The 19,203-nt window shown below is 36.6% G+C and overlaps 2 protein-coding genes and 2 pseudogenes across 3 annotated transcripts; 2 read left to right on the forward strand and 2 right to left on the reverse strand.

Moving 5' to 3' along the window:
* The first annotated feature begins 1,168 nt into the window (after positions 1 to 1,168).
* Positions 1,169 to 5,608, forward strand: LOC121992083 (armadillo repeat-containing protein LFR-like). Of its 2 annotated transcripts, none has more exons than XM_042546222.1 (8): positions 1,169 to 1,433; positions 2,374 to 2,543; positions 2,913 to 3,055; positions 3,153 to 3,397; positions 4,323 to 4,428; positions 4,516 to 4,654; positions 4,935 to 5,062; positions 5,136 to 5,608. In XM_042546222.1, the coding sequence occupies exons 1-8, from the start codon at positions 1,232 to 1,234 to the stop codon at positions 5,389 to 5,391; spliced, it is 1,389 nt and encodes a 462-aa protein (XP_042402156.1). In that variant the 5' UTR covers positions 1,169 to 1,231; the 3' UTR covers positions 5,392 to 5,608. The 2 variants fall into 2 exon arrangements, with proteins under 2 accessions (XP_042402156.1, XP_042402157.1); XM_042546223.1 differs by having other exon boundaries at positions 4,326 to 4,428.
* A 701-nt stretch (positions 5,609 to 6,309) lies between these two features.
* On the forward strand, positions 6,310 to 8,287 carry LOC121990793 (annotated as a pseudogene).
* Positions 8,288 to 10,640: 2,353 nt separating this feature from the next.
* LOC121990794 lies at positions 10,641 to 11,921 on the reverse strand (annotated as a pseudogene).
* Positions 11,922 to 13,104: 1,183 nt separating this feature from the next.
* On the reverse strand, positions 13,105 to 18,488 carry LOC121992085 (protein IQ-DOMAIN 32-like). The gene is made up of 6 exons (XM_042546224.1): positions 18,213 to 18,488; positions 16,521 to 16,853; positions 16,259 to 16,453; positions 15,226 to 15,300; positions 13,515 to 15,138; positions 13,105 to 13,273 (listed from the first exon to the last, which is right to left on the reverse strand). Exons 1-6 carry the CDS (start codon positions 18,297 to 18,299, stop codon positions 13,257 to 13,259), a joined length of 2,331 nt encoding a protein of 776 aa, XP_042402158.1. The 5' UTR covers positions 18,300 to 18,488; the 3' UTR covers positions 13,105 to 13,256.
* Positions 18,489 to 19,203: the final 715 nt, after the last annotated feature.

The following is a 19,203-nucleotide window of genomic DNA, read 5'->3' on the forward strand; positions in this document are numbered from 1 at the left end:
TTTTTTTATGTGGTTTCCTTTTTTTTTCCCTTCTATTTTCTATTTTTCATTCAAACGGTTTTTGAAAAAATATTTTCTATTTTTAAGAAAGTAAAAATAATAACAATATTAAAGTTAGACCTATATCATCTGCCCTCGTAGTTAAGGTTGATCTAATCAAATTATTAAATTTGATTACCGCAAAGGCTAGAGCAAAATATCTTACCAGCCTATATATTGTCACTGGCTTCTAAAATGAGCCATACTATTTTTTAGTCTAATAAAATTGGATATATAGTTCTGACGTGCTCAGTTTTTTAAACAAGGATTGAGTTATAATATCCGTAAATTAATGAATAATTTTTTTAATCATCGGTGGATCTAAAAATACTTGATTGATAGGACATCTATTATTAGAGATACTTTTAAATTTATCCTGATAGTCGATAGAAAATTTTTATAGACCAAGCCGGTATCTTAAGATTAGTCAATGTAAGTAGTCCGATTCTTAATTACAACGTATTGTAAAATATTTTTCTTTAGTAGGATGTCAAATATGAGGCATTGGTGGCTAAACGACGAGACACTTATATTTCTGAATTTATTGATGGAAACTTGTATGGGACATAGTCGATCATCTTCCAACTTAGTTGATTAGAAGAACGACGAGGTACTTCCGTAGTTAATTGAATACTCATAGAAAAATTCCTAGTTGTGACACATTATTATTCGTGTCTTTAAATTTATCCTAATAACATATGAGAATCGATAACTCAATAAAAAAAAAATCTCTAAATATTTCATAAAATTTTAATTTATATAAACTATTACCACAAACACTATCACTAATAAAACACTATCACTAATAAGTCTATAATTAGTGTATGAATAAAATCATTAACATCTTATTTTAAAAGAGAAATAAGGTTTTTAAAATTTTAATTTCTAATAAATAGTCAAGACCAAATAATAAGTTCTTACGTCGCCAATTAAATTTCTCACATATAAGACCTTTGAATTGTAAGAATTATAAGGAACTCTCAAAAAAATCCGGGGACATTTTTTCCAAATTACCTAATAATATTGACATTCCCGAAACGTTGGGGAGAATTTTGTAAAAAAACTCAAACGCCGGAAAAGGGTAATTTTGTAAAATTTCACGATTCGATCCCCATATCGGGCCGGGTTGGGTTAATCGGGTACGGCCTCGTTTACTCCACGCGCGTCTCTTGGAGGAAAGCAAAAACTAGGGATGCAGAAGAGGGAAGCCGGCAAGTTCGGCGGCTCGTCCACAACGCCGGCCAAGCGCGGCCGCCCGTTCGGAAGCACAGCCGCAGCAGCGGCCGCTGCAGCTGCCGCAGCCGCTAACTCCGCTACGTCCGATATCGCAGGCGACGCTTCCTCCCCCGGGTCTCTCCTTGGCCCTACCCTCCAGATTTCCACATCCTTCGCCGGTTAGCGCAATATCCCCCTCTCTCCTACCTACTTACCATCTTGATTCACCTACAAATGGTCCTGAAGTACTTATTTTAGCTCTAGGACGCGTATAAAGTGTGGCTAAGGGATGGGTGTGGACAGGTTCGCGATTTTCGTGCATTTGTGGGGTTGAACTGGTAGTTTTAACAGTTAAATTGAAACCCTTTCTGATTTTCGACTCGATCATTACACGTTGTATCAAGATAACTGGGAGCGTTTACTCCGTCCTTTGTTTGGTTGGGGCATCGGGATTAGTGTTTTAAGTTGCCTTTGTTACACTTGAGTTAACCAGTTACCATAAGCTACAAGTCCCTCCTGATATCTTATTCGAAGAGTTTACTATGTATTATGCATATCATAAAAAGATAGTAACTTCTGCTCTTATGGCTACAGGAAATTTAGTAGCATGTTAAGTTAAAGATCAGCAACAGTTAGAAAGATGAGGAAATAATTATTACAAGCTTGATCAGTTTCAGATTCACATTAACAAAACACTAATATCTTTTTGAGAAAAAAAACACTAATATTAATAATTATATTTTTATTTTGATATCTTAAATGACTTTGAGACCTGCAATGCACAAGCCATCTGCTAACGCAGCAGTAATCATAATCTTGTTGAAGAAGATGCAATATGTGGTGGAAATGCCTGTGGATAGTTGTAAGAAAGGATGAGATATGAAGAAATAGGAGGTGGGAGACAGGTAGACAGATGGGAGTTTGTATTTATGAACATTTTTAGTATAAGTTAAATTTTATAAACTTCAAAAGAAGAATATTGATATGCTTGTTGTATATGTAGAAAGATTATTCCATGGTTAAGGAGCTTACTTGGTGACACTACGCTTTTACCATAAACATGCATGTATGCTGTTGGTTTTTTTGTTTTTGTTTATTTTACTGGCTACTCTTTTACAGAACAAAACAATAAGAGAATTGTCTTAGCACTGCAAAGTGGATTAAAGAGTGAGCTGAGATGGGCTTTGAATACTCTTACACTACTTTCTTTTAAAGAAAAAGATGATTTCCGCAGAGATTCAACTCCACTTGCTAAGATACCTGGCCTATTGGATGCGCTCCTTCAAGTTGTAAGTTTTCTTATCTTACCTTCCATTAATTCTGTTTTAGTTACAGTTTTATCATTCTTGAGGTGATTATCAGAAGGGCCAAGTACTAAATTTTGATTGTATATTAGTAAATTCTATAAAGTAGCAGGACCTGCCCTTTATGTGCTTGTCTCAAGCCCCTTACAATTCACTAAATGGTCCCAGTAATCTGGATATGTTTTTATTTTTCATAATTAAGGAGAACATTATAAGAATATTGCTAGAAAAAGTATTTGATTAACTTATCAAAATGTTTTTTTTTAAAAAGTTATTTCTTACATTTCATCCCTAAACCCTACTTCTAAACTGAACCTTTTCATTAAGATTTTTCATGTCTTTTTTGGATGTAAGGTTGATGACTGGCGTGACATTGCTCTTCCACGAGACTATACAAAGCCCGCAAGGGTAAGGTCATTGGGTTCCAATACAGCAGTTACAGGTTTTGGGTATGAGTTTGAAGGAACAAACTCTCTTGGTACCATATCCTACCCTGGGTGCGAAATAATGGGCTTCAGTCACTGTCTTATTTGGAGACACCTTTTGTTCATGAAACTATCATAACTAACTTTTTTATTTTATTTTTTGTTGTAGTCATAAAGGTTTATCTAACATGGAGGCTTCTAGTTTGAAGAAGCAACGGACAGCTGACTGGTGGTTGAATGATGATGGTTTGTTTAACATTGATGAAGAAGGCCGTGCAGAAAAGCAACTGTGTGCTGTTGCTGCTTCGAATGTCATTAGGAACTTCTCTTTCATGCCTGATAATGAACAAGTCATGGCACAGCATAGACACTGCATAGAAACTATGTTCCAGTGTATAGAGGATCAGAACACAGGTATAACCCATCTCTTGTTTTGTTCTCTCGTTTATGCATGTTTTATAGCCTCTCTTCTATTGGTGCGTCTTTGTTTATTGGAGCCAAATCTACTTGCTTTAATGTAGTACTATTGGGAGATTTTGTTGGTAACAATTGTTGAATACCACAAATTCTTTAGCATTGTGCACTTTCAAGGTCATTACTTTTGTATTGCATCTAGGACGACAATGAATTGGCAAATAACATTGTTTGTGTTATTCAAAAAATCAAGAGAACAGAATGATAAATTGATAGATATCCACATTTGATCGACTATTATAGAACAGTCTGATAAATCTTTAGATATCCTCATTTAGTCATAATTATAGGTCCAGTTGTAGTTACTTACTGAAAAAGATATGCTACTTAGGAGGAAGAGGGGAAAGAGAGAACAACCCCTCTTCTACCCTTTTGGAAAGAACCAAAAGTGGGGAAAAGAGAGTCAAATTGTGCCTTTCTTTTCCTTTGCATTTTGTTCTTCCACCCAAGTAGAAAAAGAAACGATTTGTGTCCCTCCTCCCTTCAGCCTGTTTGACACAACATTTATGTATTAACAAACTTAGATAAGCCTTGAACTAGCTGAGTACACAGTTTGTTCATAAGAAGTTTCCAACCATAACAACTACTAGGGTGGATTGAGGAATAATGATGTGATGGTGGAAAGGTATTTTAGTAGTGTACCGTACATTATTTCCATGGTCATCTGAAAATGACTCAGGTGATGCAAATAGCTTTTCTTGGTGCCTTACTAGTGCATAATACATTATTTCCACGGTCATCTGGAAATAACCCAGGTGAGGCAAATAACTTCTCTTGGTTTGTATTATTTTCAATTACTATCTCACCTTTATGGGTTCCAGTAATGTCTGGTTGTAAATTTTATATGTTTATTTTTATTATACAGAAGATGAGGAGCTGGTAACAAATGCATTAGAGACAATTGTCAATTTAGCACCACTTTTGGACCTTCGTATTTTTAGCTCGTCTAAGCCTTCTTTCTGTGGAATGACGTGAGCTTATCTACTATCATGCTTCCTCTTGTTTATTGTCAGCTATATTTTAATATTTGTACATCTGATGATGCTTTCTGAGAGCAGAGAGAAACGTGCAGTTCAAGCCATCATGGGCATGCTTGGATCTTCAGTTAAGGCTTGGCATTGTGCAGCTGCTGAATTGCTAGGAAGGCTTATTATAAATCCTGATAATGAGCCATTTCTTCTTCCATCATCTTCAGAGGTCAGTATACTTGTAAAAGTTTGTGTAGGTTCCTGATGTTTGACAAAGGATTCCTACTGATGCACACCACATTTTTGTCTGAATTTATCCCAAATAGAAACATGAGGCAAATACCACTAGACATGACCTAATTTCCTTAAACTGACTGCATGTCAAATTGTCAACCTATTCTAGTTCCATGTATTTACAACTTAACTTTGTATACTTAGTGGCTATAGTAAAAAAAGTCGCTGTATGTGGTATTTGGGGTTTGATTTTATGCTTCGTTTTTTCTACTTAGATATACAAAAGACTAGTTGATCTTCTTAGCTTACCAGCTGTGGATGCACAAGCAGCGGCAGTTGGGGCACTCTATAATCTAGCAGAAGTCAATACAGATTCCCGGATGAAGCTTGCAAGTGAAAGATGGTTGGTTTCATTCTAAATAGCAATTCTTCTTGTTCTATCAGTCTTTCTTCTGATGTTGTCGCAATCAATTCAGGGCGGTTGATAGACTCTTCAAAGTAGTCAAGACTCCACATCCAGTACCAGATGTTTGCAGAAAAGCTGCAATGATACTGGAAAGCTTGGTGTGTGAACCTCAGAACCGGCACCTGCTTTTGGCACATGAAAGTAGTTTTGCAGAGATCCTAATGTCAGATGGTAGATATTCTGATACCTTTGCACGGATACTGTTTGAGTTGACGTCGAGACCAAATAACAAATCTTCTGCTACTCGTGCTGTCTGGGGTGCATGATCTTGCAATGGTGACACCAGCTTATAATTTGTTTCTGCAGCGTCCATGTGACTTGTGCTTTTCCTTAGTGACAATTTCATAATTTGAGTCTGTAGCATTCCATGTGACTCTTTTACAGTGTTGCTCACTCTATTTTCATGAACAAATGTGTATGTAACATTTACCAAGTGACTTGTGACTAGAAATATGGCCATTTGGATCGATGTTGATTTTCTTATCGTGAATCTTGAAGTGCAGGCATAATTGCAATCACCTAGTTTTGCTACTAAATTTCATGCAGATGTGAATCATCTCAATTTGGGTGGGGGGATTGTTCTTAAAGGCTCCCCATTGATTTCTGGAGAAAGACTTGCACTTCGAGGCTAAGATGCATAATTGTGACTTCATCACAAGGTCAGGAATCAAAAGACAAGCAGAGAAGAATACGCATCATAAGGAAAGGTGCATATGCCAAATCTACCTGTACACATGTGAACTTCTCAAGCTCTCCTCTTTCTTCGCTATAGAATATATGTAACCTCCATCATCCTCGACAGGGCAGAACAATAGAATTTCTGTCATATTCCTTGCTTACAATGGGTATCTCATCCGGTATTCTTAGTAAGTATAATAAGTACCTTTATTGCATTGCTTATATTTTTGTTGCATGAATAACTATTATCTTTTGTTTGTCTCCTGCCCAACATCACATGATAGTATATTATTATTGTGACAGCCCAATTTAGTTCGCAGTAAGTTGTTGGCTAATAAAGAAGCTCTTTAAGCTTTTAAATGAATAAGCTATTTTAAGTATTTTGGGCCAGTAGTTGAATGGGATAAGGTAATTAGTCACTTAACTATTCTAAGCAGGTTGTCTCAAAATCAGTCTCAATAATTTCTCATTAGAACTTTGAGAGAATTAAGATGTTGAGCTATATATGCTACTAGCTTTCTTTATTGCAAGTGTCATTTCAAATTTATATATTACAGTTTGTCTTTTTGGTATTAAGCAATCACTCTAGGAGCAAAATACATGTATTTTTATTGACAGAAAAATACAGTATAAACCTGGTGAAAGATTAAGGGGGCGTTTGGTTTGGGGTGCAGGAATAGGAATGAGAATGGATTTGATAGTAGACTGGAATGAGAATGAGTTTGGCCATTTCAATGCTGTTGTTAGGTGGAATTAACAGCGGTGTGTGGAATCCGACGAAGAGAGGGAGAGATTCTACGTATGCTCCGACAACGGCAGCGGCACTGGTGCTGTAGAGCCACTCGGCAATGAATCTTCTGCCGGAATACCTCGCGCAGCTTCAGAGCTGCGTGCCTCCCCTTGTCTCTACTGGCATTGGCCTCTCGTTGAGGAGCATCGCCGCTCATAGCAGAACCAACAATCGTTGGACACCTTCCTCTCTGATGATTTCGCTGTCAGTGTTAACCAGCAGATGGATGAAATTGAGTTCTTTCTTCACGCCCACGTAGCATTCCTCATTCTCTATTGATCCAATTGCTTCTATTTTTCAATTAGACTTGAAAAGATTTGATGTTTTTTCAGTGAGAGTACCTCCGACAAACGTTGGAGAGGAGGCGGAGGAGCATCCATTCTTTTTTAGTTGCTGCGAGGAAGAGAGTGGCGCAATAGCTACGTGAGAAGGAGGTGGACGTGGAGCGGGCGGCGAGGCGAGGCGCCAAGCAAGAGCACCGCCTCATCCATCTCCGGATTGAATTGATGGTGTGGCAAGCGAGGGCCAAGGCTGGCCATGCCGAAGCACCTCCCTCCACGCCCAGCTCAACCACAATCCTCCCACCGAAGAGCGCTTACTTGGCCGAGTCGGCGTTTATCGACGAGTGCCAACTCGAGCTGAAGTGGGCATTTTGCGCTTGCGGGTGCCGACCAGCATCGGTCGTCATCCTCCCCTACTGTCACCTCTGCCTCTGCGATGTGTGCGACAGCGGCACGGTGAAGGCATGCCCTGTTTGCGCGGTGGAGAGAAATGAGTGACAAAAAAGAAAAGACCATTAAAAGATGGGAATGAATTCTAAACCCATCATTTTCCTTAGGTTTTATCCATTGCCGATTATTTAGGAATGATTCCAAAATTATTATTCCTAAATCCATTAATTAAATACTTTATATTTCTATTATTCCATTCTCTCATTTCCAAACCCTTAAACCAAACATCATCTAAATCAAACCAAGGAACTGGGATAATTAGATTTGTATACTTATTTTGGTAATCGTATGTATATTAATTGTTCTGGCAGTCTTGCCCGATGTGGATTCATTATCTACAGACACCGTCTATGATAGATATTTCTCTGATATTGAAGGTTATGGTGATTTTCATACTGCCTTCACCAAGCTTTGCAGGTAAATTGTTTCATTCAACTTATATGTGTGTGCTCTGTTAATTTTCTTATGAACCTTTTTTTTGGTTTCTTTGCAGTGAATTTAACACCATCATGCCAGGCAAATCAGCAGATTCTGAGAAGATAAAGGTGAGTCTACTTTGAGCAATAATTTTCTCATCAGCCAAATCATTTATTTATATGCATCAGATATGGATTATTTTGCTCCGTAGCTGTTTAAAAACCATTCGACTAGTGGAAAACAGAAACTTTTCAGACCCAAACCCAATTTATTTTAAGGCTTTTTAGATTATTCTTTATATTTGGAAAACAGAATGTTAAAATGACTAGTATATTTGGGAAACAGAATATTTGAAGATGGAAAAATGAGAAGGGAAATTTTCTCAACTTCATATCACGCTTGAAATGCTGTTTCTTTGCAAAAGATACAAATTTGCTTTGTTATTTTAGAAATTTGATCTGAGTACAGACAGCAACTCAGAAACAGAGAATGTTTGACGATGAATTTAATGAAAACTTGAAATGTCTTACTGCTGCTGCACCGTAGCCCGGGCAAAGAATATCTTATAAAACATGTAATTTTGATGTTGATTAACTTTATTTTGGTCTGGGAAGGAGAAGGCTGTCCACGGCGATCTCATGGAGGAGCAAAAGAAGCATGTCTAAAAGCCTCCACGTGCGGGAAGGGATCATCATCTGGTCCTAAATACTAGATCATCCTCTGGTCTAGTATTTGTATTGGTAGGAGGCAATGACCTTCACATGTTAAGGCCATTGCCTCCCACCAATCCACCTTTCCTGATCCAAGAATGGATCAGGAAAGATGGTCTAGAGGATCTCATTCCCTCACGTGCAGGTGCAGTGGTTAACGGGGATTCCTAAAGTGTTGTAGTTCGGAACTATAGGACATGTTTGACGTTGAATTTTATGAAATACTTGGATTGGACGATCGTGGGTCAAAGTATCCATGGATAAAAAAAAAAATCCAACAAGTAGAGTACTAATTTGGCATCAAATGGTCTTGTAACAAGGATGACACAAACTGTGGGGGTCGACTCCTGACAACTTGATACTATGTTTTCATGATTTTTTTCTTAGAGACCGATGAAAATTTTTTATGGGATCAGCCAGTTACCTCTGTGATTAATTAGATGATAAGAATTGGACACCTGGCTTAATAGAGTTCGAGGAGTGGAAGGCTGAGAAAGAGCACAAAGACAGGTGCAGAGACAAGTTTGAGCATATATGTATAAAAACATTCCACGGAAAGAATCTAAGTGCTGGATTTTATATCTTTATGTGGGCTTAATAGTAATTTGCATGTGTGGATACAAATCGAATTGAATTCGTTAAAGTGATTTAATTTTAATTTAAGGGTTTTGGATTAATCGATGCGGGTTGAATGTATAGAATCCTTTAACCTAATTTATTATCATTTATGAACTAATAATGGATTGATTGTCTATATAAAATGAGGTCCTTAAAGGTTTAAGGCATCTTTTGAGATACATTTTTTCATTTTCTATTGACGAAGAGAATCTGGTACAGTCACCCTAAGTCCTTTGACTTCACTTTGTTTGTTTCCACCTCATTTTCTTCCAAAACAAAATATAGATCCGCTATATTAACGACCCCGTAGTATCAATCCCACGGATATAGAGGGAGGTACATGTAAGTACACAGGCATCAGGTACATGATGGGGTAAACCCCAGGTCGTTAGTTTGTGAGAATCGATCCCTGATCATTACGCCAGAGATGTCATGCACCCACCGTCTATGCTACGCCCTAGGGGCAAAGGATGAAAAAAATGAGCAACAATAATATTATGCAAATGTAAAGGATAATAATACTTCATTTTCTTCCATTGTGGCAAAAGGCGAATACGCTCGCCCCCAGCGCCCCGCCAACCCGTCCCAAGACCAACACGGAGGAGGTAAATCACGGGCGGCTACTAGCCTTTGGAATAGTGACTAGCACATAAGGGAGGTATTTACCTCGGCTTTGTCGAGATTCGAACCCCAGACCTCATTGTGGCAACACCTCATGTGCTAACCACTAGACCCATCCGAAAGGACTACTTCATTTTCTTCTACGATACTTTAGGACAAGGATAATAACTTTTCAATCAGGTTCCCTATCTTTTTTATTTATGCTTTAATGTTATGCCATATTTTTATTGAAACAAGATCCATACTCTTGTATTTCCTGTAGAGTTCTTATTTTGTTTCAAAGAATTCACGTGACCTAGGGACTTATGAGAAACCTTTCACAATTAGTGCATAATATCGTCAATATTGTTGCGATCATGGAAAGGATGATCGATGGTATTTTCTTCAACACTTAAATATTCATGATTTTGTTTCTACGTGCCAATTTTGTATCAATAGAATCCATAAGACCATCTCCAATGCACATCATCAAATTTGGTGCAATTTTTACACCAAAATGGTATTATTTCAACACCAAACACTATTTCAACTCCAACCCATCATCATCATATCACACCAGAAAGGAATATTCTTTAAAATATTCTATAATTCTTATTAATTTTTTTTATATGATAATTATTATATTTAAAATTAATACTTCTTAATATTTGATATTTTAAAATTTTTAAAATTTAGTATCCAACTAATTAATATATATATATATATATATATATATATATATATATATATATATATATATATATATATAATTTTTATTTTTAATTTTATTATATAATTACTCAGGCATAAATATATTTTAAAAATATTATAAAATCACACACAATTAGGATAAAATATTTTACTATTTTATATTTAAAACAAACAAGGATACTTAATTGAAAATACAATATTACAAGACTTTAACTTTCAGAATTACTATATTGTTCTCATAAATGCTCAATTAATGCATTTCAAAGGGCAATATGAGCTTCTTTGTCTTTGATTTGTCTGTATCGAGCTAGAAACTCTTCAAATCGAGTACCATCATCTCTTGCGGGCTCAACATCTGGAGTCGGCACCTCAAAGTGTTCCACGATTGGTGCATTTAAATCACGTTCATCTTCAATTATCATATTATGCATAATAATACATGATGTCAGTATATCATATAAAATATTTTTCTGCCAAAAACGTGAAGGTCCTGCAACAATTGCAAAGCGTGATTGGAGCACGCCAAATGCTCGCTCAACATCCTTTCTACACGCTTCTTGCTTCTTTGCAAATAATTTATTCTTTCGACCTTGTGGAGCATGAATCGTTTGAACAAGTGTTGACTATTTTGGATATATACCATCAGCTAAATAGTAACTCATATTGTACTCTTTTCCTTGAATGACATAATGAGCAGGAATTGTAATACCTGCAGCAAGATTAGCAAAAAGATGAGAAGACTCAAGTACATTAATATCATTGTTCGATCCTGGCAACCCAAAATACGCATGCCAAATCCACATATCATAATCGGCTACAGCTTCTAGAATAATTGTTGGCTTTCCACTACGACCAGAATATTGTCCTGCCCAAGCTGTTGGACAATTTTGCCATCTCTAATGCATGCAATCTATGCTACCTAACATACTTGGAAAACCTCGTAGCTCACCAATATGAAGTAGCCTAGCAACATCGTGAGCATTTGGAGATCGTAGGTACTGCCCTCCAAAAACTTCAACAACGACACGACAAAATCGTTTCACACTTTCAATAGCAGTTGATTCCCCTATTTTAATGTACTCATCAGTAGCATCTGCTGGTACACCGTATGCTAATATCCGAAATGCGGCTGTTATTTTTTGCAAGCTTGACAAACCAAGTCTTCCAAGCCCATCTCTTCTCTGTATAAAATAGTTGTCATGATTAGTAACAGCATCACAAATACGCATAAATAAATTCCGTCCCATTCTGAATCTTCTTCGAAACATTGCATCATTATACAATGCATTTTCGGCGAAATAATCATTGAATAGATTACGATCAGCAGCTTCACGATTACGATTGATCATCTTATGACCAGGAATTGAGCCTCGATGCCTGCTTTTGTTGCTTCCTTCATTGAGATAATTTAAGACAATTTGATTATTGGTAGAAATCACCTGAGCGATCAGTTGTTGCCTTGCACTAAAACTTTCTACATAGTTATCATCATCAGAGCTTGAAGATGATAAATTTGATGAACCTTCAATATTGTTATCCATTTTCTGAGATAATTGAATGGATGAGGTACATGTTGCTTATGGGGTATGTATTTATAATGTATGTTATAAACACATTTGGACAAATATGCACATATGACATGACACAACAATGACAACATCGAGACAAGTTTAGCAGGCGACATGACCGGACATTGAAAACACATTTTTCTCATTCAGCTGCACATCAAGGAGAAGGATCTCAAACATCTCAAATACAGGAAGAAGGATCACAACTTAATCAATATCAAGGTGAAGATCAAGAATCTCAGAATCCTACGAATATTTTTGGGCAATTTCATAATTATTTTAGCGGAATGGGGAGTGATCTTCCTGAATATTAGTATTATAATATTATTAAAGTAATTTTAAGTTTATGTGTGCTTTAATAGTATCGTTTGTACCATGTACTTGTTTGTTAAGCTTAGTTAATTATGTTTTTAAGTTTGTATTAGTAATATTTTAATTTAATGTCATTACTATCTTTATTTTGTATGTCAATTTAATGGGTAATGTATTGTATATTTATGCATATAAAATTTTTTAGTATTTTATTGTATTATGTTTATGAAATTAGTGATAATTTATAAATGTAATTATAATTAAAATATATTAAATAAAATTAAAATAATAATTTCAATAAATTAAATATTTATAAATATACATAATAAAATTTAAATATTCTATTAAATGCACTTAATTTAAATTTATAATAAATAATAATTACATTTAATTATACTATAAATAAAGAAAAAGAAAATAATAATTATTAATTAATTACATTTGATTTTATAATAATATAATAAAAATAAAAATAAAAAATCTCTCCATCACCAAATATGGTGATGTGAATAGTGCAACACCAAATATGGTGTTGCACTATTCACATCATCATATTTGGGATGGGTTGAAATAATTTGGTGTCAAATTGACATCAAATTTGGTGTTTTGATGATGGATTGGAGATGCCCTAAGTAATCTCTGCTCTCCCGTCGATAATAGATTTCCTCGATGAAGCTCCAATCAGCTGATTGACTAATCACCCATTCTAAAAGCTCAAGCTTTTTAAAGAGAAATTAATTTATATATCTATTTTAGTTTATCCAAAACTTAAACGGATTCTCTTCTAGATTGATTTAAAGCTTATGACAAGATTGGGTGTAAATTCAGGGTTAAAGAAACAAAGTAAAAAAAAATAAAAACAATATATAGCAAGTCTTAAACAAATTCTGAATCTTTACAAACATATGCAAATAACAAAATACCGTATTCAAACATATCACATTGGTAAGTATATGTGAACTGGTTCAGATCATAGGTTGCTGCTGAAGCTTCATCTCATCTTTGCCATCTTTCTGAAAAAAGTATTAACATTTTTATTATCAGTCAAAGATCTCAAGAGTTGAAATGAAGAAAAATGAAAAGAATTTAATTTGTTTTAAGAGTAAGACGATTCTGAACGTGTAGACAGTCCTCTGGTAACGATTGCAGGAATGTTGTCTTAATTGTTCAACTTGAAAGGAAATCACATGCATCATTGGCTCAGTAAGGAATGCAATTCTCCTGCAGAGAGCGTTCATGGGATCAGGAAATTACCAGCAGAGTTTTGAGGAGAATGAACTCCACCACTCTTCGCAATCTGCTGAACTTGGGAAGCTGATCTTTGCACGTGCGGAGATGAGGTCTGCTTTCCGTTTTCGATAGGTAGCGAATGTCTTTTCTTAGGCGGGGTATCAAGCAGATCAGGACTGGACTTCATAGATGCTCTAGCATGAGCTTTAGCTCTAGCAGACGCAGTGGCCTGCATATAACCTGGTAGAGAACTGCTATTACTGAGCCTGGCCTCCTGATCAACAGGATCCATCTTGGCCGTCCCAAAAGAGTTGCTCCTCTTTGGATTCCTTGCATCCTTTGATAAGTCCCCTGTACTATTTCTTCCAACTGGATCTTTATCTGGATTGGATGGTGATTTTTTACTTGCCAAATTAGAACTGTACCCATGAGTACGCTTGTTATGATCCCTCTTGCTCTTGCTGGAACTCACAGAAATGTCACTAGATGGCGTGCCATGTGGATCAGGTACCATTGCATGAGTTCTGCCAATCCCCTCAGGTGACCTAGGTTGTTCTATTTCTTCCAAACGGCTCTGTAAATCTGAAATAGTTGACATAGCTGCATTTTGATGAACATGCACTATGCTAACAGAAACATCTGAGTCAGCAGTAGTATGCTCAACTCCATCAGGTCCTTGTGTTTCATTTGTATCAGAATATAAGGTAGAGACACTAACACTGCTATCCAAATTTTGGAGACTAACAGTTTTCTCAGCATGGTTCTGTTCCTCTAGTGTACCAATTTCAAGAACAATTTGCCTACCATCATCTGCAAATTTCTCCAGTGAGTCGAGAGTGGAGGAGATGGTACCACATTCTGAAGCTGCAGCTGGAATCCTCAAATTATGGAACGTTGAGTTCTCTGCTGAAATTGCCTCAGTATTAGTGAAAAATTCCACCTTTAATTTATTGCTTTCTGTTTTCACTTTTGATGCAAGATTTTGATTATCTGAACTAGCAGAGTGAGCAATAAATACAGGGTTACATGATTTTTGGGAAGCAATTACAGAGTTCTCCCCTTCTGTCTCAATTGATTCAGATAATTCACTTTCACTAGTGGACGTGCCTTTTGTGCATCCAAGCATATGAGGTATAGTATCATATAGTATTTCTGAGCTTAAGTTTGGTTGCAATGCTTTGTGATCTGAAAAAGAATTTGGACTGTCATTCACCATCTCAGTATTTATAGAACCTTCAACACTAATGTTGGAAACCTCATTTCCGAGCTCCAAATTTTCACCATCGTCATTTGGCAAACATTTGCTAGAATCATCTGAAGCAATAACTGAAGTTTGCAACTCAAAGTTTCCAGTATTTTCAGTTGCTACACTATTTTTATCATCTTTGAAGGACGATTCTGAGGAAGACAAATTAGGCTCCGATAGCATTGTGGAAACAGTAGGTGGAATATTTTTCTCTGGTTCACTGTCTGCTACTGCAGCATCGGCCTCTGATTCAAAATTACTTTCTTTGACACTTTGCTCGTGTTGGCTTACTCCCGATGATGTTATAGCCATCCATCTCTCTAACCACTGCCATGCTGAATCAGACTTTGATGGAACACATTTTATGTACATGGTTTTTGTGGTTGGCGTGATCTCCAGAAGCTTGCAAGAAAATAAAATGGAATTTCTCATTATTGGAAATTAAATTTAAGAGAAAACCATTCAGAAAAAATTAAGAATTTGCCATACCTGACGAGCAAAGCTATTTGAAAGTAAATATTTTATTGGTGTTTTATTTGATTTCTCAGAAGAAGCTTCCACTCCCTGAGAAAAAATTGTAATAAAGAAAAATAAAACCAAGCAGTAAAAATAATAATTAAGATGAAAGCATTTATTTTGTTGAAAATTGTTAAATCAAAAACAGTAATACCAAGTCCTAACTACAAAATTCAGTACAGGAAAGATAAAATTTGTTATTGGATACTAGTGTATACTGATGCGTGAAGAAATCCAAACTAAAATGAGAAAAAAAATGTAGCCCTAGCATCCGTACCCATATCATAGTCAAATAAGGAAATTAAGTAAAAGGATATAATAGACAGATATTATCTCATCACACTCCAACCAGTGCCCCCTTCTTAGGTTCTTGTTTTTACATGTGGGTGGATTGAAGGTTCTATTTGAGGCTTCTTCATACAAGGCCTGCAAATCCTTTCTTTGCCCCTTTCTTGGCATACTGGTCTCCCTCCATCCACCTTTTTTACTAGCCCAGTATGAATCCCTATGCTAAATCATTCATAATTTGTGTAATGGCATGATTTATACATTAACACAATTCTGGTGAACTAGTTTGTTCGCATTTCATGTTTTTAGAAAAAAAGAAACTGTGAAGAGGGGCACAATCATGATTGTTGGGCAGTTACTGAAAACAATGTCCAGAATTGAAATGATTAAAAGCAATTGGACCAAAAACAATGAGAAAATCATAAATCACAGTAAATCATGAATATACTCCCAGCAAAATCAATGTTGACAAAGTAATTTGAATACACACAGAAAACTATCAAGCTAAGATACATTTTTAAGGATTGTAATCCTCAGAAACTCGCCCAAGCGCACCATTAATAGACCAACACATTTAAAGTTCTAGAACCACCTATTTTATAATTTTTGTAAATACTAATCCAATTAACATAGCATGATGTAAGATGTGATATTTTTATATTTGGCTAATAAACAAACAATAAGCAATAAGAGTTTGAAAGATCTCTGATTTATATACCTCAGAGTTGGTATCTCCTGAGGAAGGTAAGTTTCCAATTAATTGGCAAGTAAGACGACCCTTTACAAAGGCCTGCACTCTTATTATCGCTAGGATACACCGCAAAGTTCCAATAGCCTGTCTTCTAACTAGATGTCCGCGTACAGCTGCTTGCAACTTGACAATGCTCCTAAGTTTATGGAGCATTTTCCTAGCCTGAGACATTTTTATTGCTAAAAAAGATGCAAAAAAACTAACATAGAATCACAAGTATGGATACTACCAAATAGCCCCTTATGGCAGCCTGAAGAATAATAGCATCAGGTTCATTCAGAGAAGGGTCAGCTGGAGTATCAATTCTGTTAGCAAGAGATGGTGGAGCCTTTGAATTCACAATATTTGATGGAATTGGAGATGTTTTAACTGGCTTTTCTTGAGCTGGGGGGTTTTCTGACAAGTTATATTTTGATGAATGAAGAGTAGTTGTTGAAGCTTCTTGGCTCTGTTTGCTAGAGCAAACAGACACAGGTTCTGAGATAACACTGTCATTAAGCACTTGATGCTTGGATGATCTCTTATGGAAACTCCATCTACGTTTATCTGCTAAAGATTTTGCCTGACAAAGCAGGACATATTAACAATCCATAAAAATTGACACGAGAAGATTCACAGTTTGAAAGGCAATCAATTAACGCTTGAGCATCAGAATTTCTTTATTCAAAAAGCCTTTTTTAGTTAAGGGATCCCAGTGGGATAAACAAATTAAAAAGAAAAAAACTTAGCTAATACAAGGTTGTTAAGTATTCTAGTCAAATTCATAGTGTATTATGCTACTACTGATGAAATAATAATATCAGTGTGAAAATGCCTTTTAGACATGATGTGCTTTATAGCAATGGAAAAAGCTTTAGTTTACTGAAGAGTGAAGTGAATTCACGAATCTGTACTATCATCTGCCATTTAATTCTCTCATTCAAGGTTTTTATTCTCTTGCAAGAGAGAAACAAGACAGAAAGAGGAAAAATCATTTATCAATTTTGTGGAAGGAAACAATATCAACTTGCTAGAGCTTGACATAGAATAATGGGTTATAGTCTCCTCATGAGATGACTAGAATTACCAGTGCAAATACATCGATGTTCAAATTTTCGTGAGATTTTACCAAAAAAGAAAAAAAAATTCAGTTGAGATTGACCAACTCACTGGGAAGAATCTAATTCAAATAATGAGCATATTGGATCTTAGCATCAAGAAGTATCTTCCACTATCAAAATTTGGTAGCAAAATTGGTTTCGTATTCTGTAGATCATAAAAGGAAAAAAAAACATACTAATAAAAATAGTAATTAGGATGCTCATTCCCACTCGTGGTATTCACTGTCTCTCTGTTCATCCACTTTCTTCAGTTTGCATTCACCAGGTTGACACTTAAAAATCAAACATCATGATTCGTTACACAGGCCAATGTCAATGATATACGAACATTCTCTCCTCTCAAATATTGAAACGGTTTAACACAGGCACGCAATAATTACATTAGAAAACGAAAATCAAGGATCTAGCAAGAACAATGTGGAGTAACCTCCATCTCCAATCTTCCAGAGTTCAGATCCACAGGTAAGGGAAAATTCATCCGGATCAATGTACTCACGGAGATCCAAACAATCACTTGATTTACCTACTCAATTCACATTCGAAAGAGTAAGATGAGAACAGAGCTAACTTGACTGGAGATTCAGCTAGATAGGAAGAACATGTTGATCTGATCAACATCACTTCGTTCACTAAATGAATGAATGAATATATATCAAGAGACCATGGATCATGGATGCGACCTGTTCCAACTACTACGCAGAGAAGATCCTAGCATTCCCTTCACTTGCAGAAACAGCAAAGAGGATCCGAATTCCGATCCAGAAACCAGACATTCAGTATCAACTAAGCACGGCAATGAACCAGCGAACCAGAACGATTACCTCATCCACCACGTGCTCGTCGTCATCGACGGCATCCCCGCTACCGCAGCCGATGATCTTGAAGCATGAAGTAGAAGACCTTCCCATCTCCGCCTCCCTCCCTCCGCTCCCCCTGTTCTCCCTTCGGCTCTGGTCTAGGGTTTGGATCGCGTGCCCCCTTTTAGAAAGAAAGAAAGCAGGCTCTTCTCTTCCTCCTCCTCGGTTTCTCCGGAGCTCGGTTCCGGCGAAGCAGATCGAAAACGCCAGCCGCTTCAGTTAAATTAAATCCACTTAAATGCCGCTCGGCTGACATCCGCTCCCGATCCGTCAACATCCTCTCAGAACTCCTCTGCAACTTACCAACACCGTAGAATCCTCCTGCCATCGCGGGCCCAGACTTCAGGAGGCCGCTGAAGCAGGTACGAAACAGGGTTGTTAGAGTTTCCGTCTGCCTACCTACCTACCGTTGATTGAACGTCCATCGGTGTCGCTTCCGCTTCCGTTGAGGCGCCAGGACATACGATATTATTTTCAAAATCAATTAATATTATAACAATTTTAAAATTAATAACACGTTATAATACTTTTATAAATAATTCTAACAAGTCGAAATAATTTAAATTAAATTGGAACAGTTTGGTCCCGTGTTAAAATATTTTAATTAATTTTAAAATAATTCGACGTACGCTGAGTGGCCTTTGAGTTATTCTTAACCAAGGCCTAATCATTGATGAAACTTGTTGGCTGCAGCCTAAGAATATGGAACTGGCTAACTGTTTACCATGCACTACTATGCAGCTGCAGCTAGATGACACTCCACTCCATCGCATGTTGCTTGTGACAGAAAAAGGAGCAACTATGATCCCATTCCTGATCATCAGTGACAAGTAGCACATGGCCAAGCTGCTGCAAGAAAACCGAAGGTGCAGGGAAGACAGAGACTGACCACCATCATGGTGTGCATCTCACGCAGCTCACCATCATAGGTTGACCTAATCGAGATAGAGGGGAA

This window comes from Zingiber officinale, chromosome 6B (genome assembly GCF_018446385.1).
Source record: "Zingiber officinale cultivar Zhangliang chromosome 6B, Zo_v1.1, whole genome shotgun sequence".
In the NCBI taxonomy this organism is placed as follows: Eukaryota; Viridiplantae; Streptophyta; class Magnoliopsida; order Zingiberales; family Zingiberaceae; genus Zingiber; species Zingiber officinale.

Bases quoted from the DNA above. Each gene is read 5' to 3' on its own strand.
- LOC121992083 (XM_042546222.1), top strand. From the start codon at position 1,232: ATGCAGAAGAGGGAAGCCGGCAAGTTCGGCGGCTCGTCCACAACGCCG. The intron at 3,398-4,322 runs GTATAACCCATC...TTTATTATACAG, and splicing joins TATAGAGGATCAGAACACAG to AAGATGAGGAGCTGGTAACA. The intron at 5,063-5,135 runs GTTGGTTTCATT...CAATCAATTCAG, and splicing joins AAGCTTGCAAGTGAAAGATG to GGCGGTTGATAGACTCTTCA.
- LOC121992085 (XM_042546224.1), bottom strand. From the start codon at position 18,299: ATGGGAAGGTCTTCTACTTCATGCTTCAAGATCATCGGCTGCGGTAGC. The intron at 16,854-18,212 runs GTAATCGTTCTG...CTGCTTTGTCAG, and splicing joins ACGAGCACGTGGTGGATGAG to GCAAAATCTTTAGCAGATAA. The intron at 16,454-16,520 runs GTAGTATCCATA...AAAATGTCTCAG, and splicing joins CTGCCATAAGGGGCTATTTG to GCTAGGAAAATGCTCCATAA.